This window comes from Mandrillus leucophaeus, unplaced genomic scaffold, assembly GCF_000951045.1.
Source record: "Mandrillus leucophaeus isolate KB7577 unplaced genomic scaffold, Mleu.le_1.0 Scaffold74, whole genome shotgun sequence".
Classification (NCBI taxonomy): Eukaryota; Metazoa; Chordata; class Mammalia; order Primates; family Cercopithecidae; genus Mandrillus; species Mandrillus leucophaeus.
The window spans coordinates 3,018,911-3,026,616 of record NW_012108030.1 but is presented as its reverse complement, the minus strand read 5'-3'; the positions used below and the strand labels follow the sequence as shown (position 1 = coordinate 3,026,616).

At 53.6% G+C, this 7,706-nt stretch overlaps 1 protein-coding gene across 1 annotated transcript in view; it reads right to left on the bottom strand.

Moving 5' to 3' along the window:
- TSKS (testis-specific serine kinase substrate) overlaps positions 1-7,706 on the bottom strand; it is a 27,566-nt gene that overhangs the window by 3,751 nt on the left and 16,109 nt on the right. The window contains exons 3-8 of the mRNA XM_011966013.1: positions 4,615-4,710; positions 4,326-4,409; positions 3,340-3,423; positions 2,439-2,731; positions 1,437-1,631; positions 462-635 (exon numbers count right to left, since the gene is read on the bottom strand). Of these exons, the coding sequence (XP_011821403.1) occupies positions 462-635; positions 1,437-1,631; positions 2,439-2,731; positions 3,340-3,423; positions 4,326-4,409; positions 4,615-4,710 (926 nt within the window). The remainder of the gene's footprint in view (positions 1-461; positions 636-1,436; positions 1,632-2,438; positions 2,732-3,339; positions 3,424-4,325; positions 4,410-4,614; positions 4,711-7,706) is intronic.

The window sequence follows — 7,706 nt, the reverse complement described above, 5'->3', positions numbered from 1 at the left end:
TGATCTCAGCTCACTGCAACCTCCGCCTCCCGGGTTCAAGTGATTTTCATGCCCCAACTTCCTCAGTAGCTGGGATTATAGGCACACGCCACCACGCCCAGCTAATTTTTGTATTTTTGGTAGATACGGGGTTTCACCACATTGGCCAGGCTGGTCTCGAACTCCTGATACCCAGTGATCCACCCACCTTGGTCTCCCGAAGTGCTGGGATTACAGGCATGAGTCACCGTGCCCGGTCTATATCAAGTTTCTCTTGAGTTCCATAAGACACTGATTTTACCTTGTAGAGTGGGAACAAATGAGGCTTCTAGTGCAGCAGGACTGGCTGTTTCTACCATGCACTGGAATGCCTTGTCTCCCAAATGAACAGCGTCCCACCCTTCACTAATGTCCCATCTCCTTCCGCATCTCCTTTAATGTTCTATCCACAAGGCTCCCAGAGGCAGGCCTAGCCCCATTACCTGGCACAGCGGGCACAGTTGCCTTGTTGGGACCGATCCAGGTTCATGGAGAGCTCAGGCCCTCTTCGAGAGTTCTGAAATTGCCGCCCGAACTCCTCCAGAATGGGTTTCAGTGGGCCCAGCCCCTCCAGTTCGCTCCTCAGTGAAGCCACAGACACTGCTGACCGCTCCACCCTGAGGCATGAGTAACCAGTGCTGCCAGCTCCCTCTTGAGCGGTATAACCCTGGCAAGACTCCACCCATTATTAGTCCACCACTTATGTCTCCATCTGGTCTGCAATTCTCCACCCTGCCCTCCCCTCTCTGCTCTGACTGGCCTCACTTTTTGTATTTTATTTTATGTTATGGTAGTTTATTTATCTATTGACTATTTTGAGCCAGGGTCTGGCTCTGTTGCCCAGGCTGGAGTGCAGCATCACCATCATACCTCTCCGAAGCCTTGAACTCCTGGGCTCAAGCGGTCACTCCTGCCTCAGCCTCCCGAGTGGCTAGGACTACCATGGTGCGACACCACACCACTCCCAGCTAATTTTTAAATTGTTTGTAGAGATAGGGTCTCTGCTATGTTGCCCAGGCTGGTCTTGCACTCCTGGCCTCAAGTAATCCGCCCGCCTCGGCCTCCCAAAGTGCTGGGATTATAGCCGTGAGCCGCCTCACTGGGCCACCTTTTGTAGATTATTGTTTGGAATGCCCCTCCTAGTTCTCTAATTGGCTTTCTCGGATCCCTCTTGACCCCACCCTTTGTCCTTTTAAGGTATAGACCACACCCCTTCTCTAATTGATTCCACCCCTCAGGCCTTATTAGGGTTGATGCAACCCTTCCTGCTCTCTAATTGGTGTTTCCCCATGTCGCTATATGTTCGGAATGCCTGGCCATAGCTGATTGGCCTACCCATTTCCCTCAAGGCCCCGCCCTTGGGTTGGGATCGCCCTGCCCCTTCCGGTCTTCCCAAGCACTGGCCACCCAGTCCTTACATCGTACACAGCTCGTCCGCCCGACCTCGCAGCTCCTGCAAGCCCCGCGCCGTCTGTGCCTGCTCGCGCTGTGCCCGCTCCCACTGGCCCAGGAAGCCGTCGACCCTGCCGCCCAGGCCCCCGAGCAGTCGCAGGGCTTCCTGCACCGCCCCCTCCTCCTGATGCCACCGGGCGGTCAGCGAGGACACCTCTCTCCTGGGGGGGCAGAGAGGGGGAATGGGTCGGGACTAGGCTTGGACAGGTCCCCATCTGCCCCCACGAGATAGGCGGAACAGGACTCACCTATCTCGCCCCACTGAGACCATGCCGGTAGCTCCAGACCCACCCAGGTCTCCAAATTTTCTTGTACCCTCCATTTGGTGAAATTTGGTCCTGTCCTCCAGAGCCCCGCCTTTATCCCCTTACTTTACTTGCTGTCTTGGCCCTTCCCTGGTCAGGTCCCCAACCTCTACCTGGGCTCCTCCACGCACTGCCCTCCAAGGCACTGCCCACCAAGGCACTGCCCACCCTACTCTGCCCCATTTGGTGCCTCCAGGACCGCTCCTCTCCCAAGTCCCGCCCACCTCAGTTTCACCAGGCCTGGACCTGCCTCCCAGCAGCCCAGAACTAAAAAATTCATTATTTTGTCCCTCCCTTGCTCAGGTCACTGCCTTCGGGGCACTCCCTCCTCTGCTCTTGGAGACCCCAGGCTTGTCGTCCTCCGGTTAGAATCTTTGAGGCTCCTCCCCTGTGTCCCCGCCCACTGCAGCTCCTGGAGACTCTGCCCACGCCTCTGCCCACCTTCGTTCCTCGAGGCTCCTCCCATGTCCCCTCCCACCTCAGGTTCTCGAGGCTCCACCGATATCACCGCCCACCTCAGCTCCACGAGGCTCCCTGAGTCCCCACCCATGCCTCTCCTTGAGAACCCCGTCCCTTGGGTCCCGCCCACCGCAGCTCCTCGAGGCTCCACCCCTGAGTCCCCGCCCACCTCGTTTCGAGGCCCCGCCCCTAGGTCCCGCCCACCTCAGCTCCTCGATGCCGGTGAACACCTTCTGCAATTCCTGCTCGCTCACGTAGGGGCCCTCACCTGCCCGAGGCCCCATTCCCCAGCCTGCGGGGACCAGGCCGCGAGGCCGCGAGGGTTTGTCAGGACTCCCTGGCGGGCCGGGGCAGCCCTGGGACGTGGCGGCGGGGCCCAGGCCGTTCCGGGAGAGGCCAGCCTCCGGCTTCTGCTGCTGCTCCGGCTCCTGCAGCTCGGTCTCCTGCCGTCGCGGCGTCTCATCCTGCAGCTGCTGCTGGAGGTAGCGCAGCTTCTCCTGGTCGGTAAGGGAGGACGGGACGGGGTCACAGCATCCAGCCGCTTTCCTCCCGCCGCTTTCCTCCCGCAACCACCTCTACCCCCAAATCCGCTCCAGTACTCCCCAAGATTGGAAGTAGAACGCCTGTGGGGACAGGATGTTGGAAGTCCCACTGGCTGTCATTAGGGAGGGGAGGCACCATCTGAGGCCCAGTTGGACTCCAATTCCCGCTAACCTCCCACAGCCTGCCTCCAGGTATCCACCCGGCCCTCCAAGCCTTCCAGGCGTCAAATACCAGTCCCGGCCACTTGGCAGGAACAACTGAAGCTTTCTCAGCATTTTGTTGGAAAATGAGTGGGCATGTGGACAGGACAGGCCTTCTCACTTGAAGTCCAGCTCGAGTCTCTTTCTGGGACCTGAATGTGACTGCAGGGTAAGAGTCCCCCAGCTGCGTGTTGGAGCCTCATTTGAATCCCTCTTATCAGTGGGTTCTAAGGATGACTGTGTGCACGCAGGCGCAGTGTGGTGGTGGTGTCGGGGCGGGGAGTTCCACCTAAAAGTGTATCTTGAGTCCCTCGCGCATCTGACCTCCTCCCACAAATCCTGGGACCTCCTCCATTCCTTACCTCCAGCAGGGCAGAATTCTGCTTCAAGACGTTGGTTTTGATTTCAGCATCTTCCACAGACCGGGTCACCTTCCAGCAGTTCTCCTGGGTCAGACACCAGGGCGAGGGCCCTGCCTTCCCATTTCAGTTCTGCCTCCCAACCCTTAGCCTATTTCCATACAGGCTCCAGGCCTCCCAGCCCCTCAATACAAGACACACTCGGCCGGGCGCGGTGGCTCAAGCCTGTAATCCCAGCACTTTGGGAGGCCGAGATGGGTGGATCACAAGGTCAGGAGATCGAGACCATCCTGGCTAACATGGTGAAACCCCGTCTCTACTAAAAAATACAAAAAACTAGCCAGGCGAGGTGGCGGGCGCCTGTAGTCCCAGCTACTCGGGAGGCTGAGGCAGGAGAATGGCGTAGACCCGGGAGGCGGAGCTTGCAGTAAGCTGAGATCCGGCCACTGCACTCCAGCCTGGGCGACAGACCGAGACTCTGTCTCAAAAAAAAAAAGACACACTTACCAGCTCATTTCCTTGGCTAAAGGGATGGCTTCCTCCTTAGCCAGACATGCCAGAGTGGTACTCCTCCACTTCCTCCCACCTCTTGTTGATCCACCCACTCCATTCTTCCCCTCTTTCTTTTTTTTTTTCTTTTGAGACTGTATTGCTCCAGCACCCAGGCTGGAGTACAGTGGTGCAATCTTGGCTCACTGCAACCTCCACCTCCTGGATTCAACTGATTCTCCTCCCTAAGCCAAGTAGCTGGGATTACAGGTGCCCGCCACCACACCTGGCTAGTTTTTGTATTTTTAGTAGAGATGGGGTTTCACCATGTTCGCCAGGCTGGTCTCAAACTCCTGACCTCAGGCGATCTGCCCGCCTCGGCCTCCTGAAGTGCTGGGATTACAGATGTGAGCCACTGCGCCCAGCCTCCTCCCCTCTTTCTTCCACCCTCTTATTCCCATTCCCCTCTCCCCACCCACTCCTGCATCCCACTGGCTCACCTTGAGTTGAATGCAGTACCCCTCCAACTCTTCTGCCTCTTGCCGCCTTCTCTCCAGATTCTCGCTCAGCACAGAACACTCACTCTGGAGCATGGAAGGAGGAGAGGTTAGCCAAGGACACAAGGGGACAGCCTGTGGAAAAGAATATCTGGGCCTGGGAAGGTTCCTCTCCCTTCTGAGTCTCAAGCTCCCCAACTGAGCTATGGGTGTGTTCCACTGGAGGCAGGCTCCAAGCAGGGAAGTTAGCCCTGGAGAAAGGGCAGGTGTTGGACATAGGGTGTCCTCACACCTGCAGAGTCTGCACGTGCTGGTTAACCCGGGTGGTCTTTTCCTTCAAGCTGGTGATGGAGTCTTTGGCGCGGACCAATCCACTGTTGACCCCACTCTGGGGAAGAATGGGAGACAGGTGAGTTATATGGTGTGTGGGTGCAAGCCCCAAGCCCAAGAAAAATTCCAGAACTGGGAGGCTGTGTTTACACCTTGATTTTGCCCTGGAATGGCTGTGTGACTTGGAGCCAAGAGCTATACCTCTGATTCTTAGCATTCCTGTGCAGCAAACCCAGGGGATAAATGACCTTTCTTCATGGTGGGCTGGGAGAAAAATAGGATCCAGGAGGGAATAGGGGATGGAGGTGGGGTGCTCAGACACGTGGAGGAAGAAGGATGAACTCAACCAAACACTGAGCTAAATGTCTTTGGGGGCCAGGTGCCGTGGCTCACTGTGGTCATCCCAGCACTTTGGGAGACCGAGGTGGGTAGATCACTTGAGGTCAGGAGTTCAAGACCAACTTAGCCAACATGGTGAAACCCCAACTCTACTAAAAATACAAAAATTAGCCGGGCATGGTGGTGCATGCCTTTAATCCCAGCTACTTGGGAGGCTGAGGCTGGAGAATTGCTTCGACCTGGGAAGCAGGGGCTGCAGTGAGCTGAGATTGCACCACCACACTCCAGTCTGGGTGACAGAGCAAGTCTCTTAAAAAAAAAAAAAAAAAAAGTCCTTGGGGTCCACAGCATAAAAAGATGAACTTTGAAAACACATGCCCTGGCTCTCTCTCCAGGAAATGGTGAATTACAAAGGAAGCCACTTTTATTTTATTTTCGTTTTTTTTTGTTTGTTTTGTTTTTTGAGACAGAGTCTAGCTCTGTCACCCAGGCTGGAGTGCAATGGCACGATCTTGGCTCACTGCAACCTCCGCCTCCCGGGTTCATGCCATTCTCCTACCTCAGCCTCCCGAGTAGCTGGGACTACAGGCACCCGCCACCATGCCTGGCTAATTTTTTGTATTTTTAGTAGAGATGAGGTTTCACTGTGTTAGCCAGGATGGTCTCGATCTCCTGACCTTGTGATCCACCCATCTCGGCCTCCCAAAGTGCTGGGATTACAGGCGTGAGCCACCGCGCCTGACCAGGAAGACACTTTTCAGATCTGAGCACTTGCAATGCACCAAGCACTTGTCTTTTATTCTTCACAACCACACCTCTTGAGGTTATTTGGCCTATTTTACAAGTGAGACAAATGTGTCTCAGAAATGGGCTATCCCTTGTCTTCCCAGGTACTCAGCACATTAGGTGACCTCATCAGAATCTAGATTCAGAACCCTTGTTTTAAACCATGACACCATGTGGCCTCTGGTCATCATTACTTTATATCACATAAAATGTTGTGCAACTCCTGCCAATCTGTGGTTCAGGAGGGATGCATGTGGTAGGATCCATTCTCCCAGCTTGGACAGTTACAGAAGCCTTAGCCTGGCATAGGACTGTCCAATCAGAGACTACATTTCCCAGGTTCCCTTGTGGCTAGATGTGGCCATGTGACTAAGGTCTGTCCAATGGAATGTGAGTAGAAATAATATAGTCAATTTATTTTGGGGAGAGGTCGGGGGGTCTCTCATTATTACCCTGGCTGGTGTGGAGTGATACTATCATAGCTCACCAACTCCTGAGCTCAAATGATCCTCCTGCCTCAGCCTCCCAAGTAGCTAAGACTACAGGTGCTTGCTACCATGCCCAGCAAAATTTTTAAATGTTTGGTATAGATGGGTTCTCACTATGTTACCCAAGCTGGCCTCAAACTCCTGGGCTCAAGTGATCCTTTTGTGTCAGCCTCCAAAAGTGTTGGTCTTACAGGATTGAGCCACTGCACCCAGCCTCCTGTCTCTCTCTCTCTCTCTCTCTTTTTTTTGCCTATATCATTACTTGGACTGTGCAGAATTATAGTCAATTTCTGAGTCATCCCTTAAAGTAAGGAATAAGAACTTTCCCTTTTTCTCTCATTTCACTGGAATGCACAATTGAGGGCTGTCTTGGACCAGCAGATAGAGGACACAACGAGACAGAAGGAGCCTGAATCCTTGACATGGAGCCACCATACTCCATTCCAATCACCTGTGAAGACTTTCAGGGTGAGACATTACATCTTCTGTGTTATTTAAGCTGTGTTATTTTGTGGGTTTGTTTGTTTGTTTGTTTTTTTACAGTAGTCAAATGTGTAACTTCAATATCATTGACGTTCTTGTTTCACACTTGAAGGGAAAGAGAGGCAGAGAGCCATTTACCAGCTGGTTATGACCAATTCCAGCCAGTGGAAGGGAAGTGGGCACTGGTGGATGTGTGGAAAAGACAGGCATGATCTCTTCCCCTGTTCCTCCTGCTGAATGGCTGGAAGGCAGTGGTGAGAGCAACTGTCTAGAAATGGCCGAACAACCAGAACATAGATGCCTGTAACCTGCTGCATTTGAAGAGCAGAGCTACTATGCTTATCAAGTCTTTTATGTGCAAAAAAACCACAGCTCTCTTGATTTCTCTCATGGTTGCTGAACTAATACACAAAAGAAAGAGAGAACAAGTTTCCTCCCTTGTAAGATGGGGGCAGCAACACATTTCTTGCATGATTGCTCTGGGGAAGAAGTGTGGTAAGTAATATTGTATCCAGGAGGCGGAGCTTGCAGTGAGCCGAGATCGCGCCACTGCACTCCAGCCTGGGCGACAGAATGAGACTCCGCCTCAAAAAAAAAAAAAAGAAATATTGTATCCAGCTGACATCAACAAAATGGTGGATTAAAGAATTCAGGCCGGGCACAGTGGCTCACACCTGTAATCCCAGCACTTTGGGAAGCCAAGGTGGGTGGATCACTTGAGGTTAGGAGTTTGAGAACAGCCTGGCCAACGTGGTGAAACCCCATCTCTACTAAAAATACAAAAATTAGCCAGGCGTGGTGGCTGGCACTTGTAATCCCTGCTACCTGGGCGACGGATTGACACAGGAGAATCCCTTGAATCCGGGAGGCAGAGGTTGCAGAGAGCCTAGATGGCGCCATTGCACTCCAGCCTGGGCGACAGAGTGAGACTCCATCTCACAAAAAAAAAAAAAAAAAA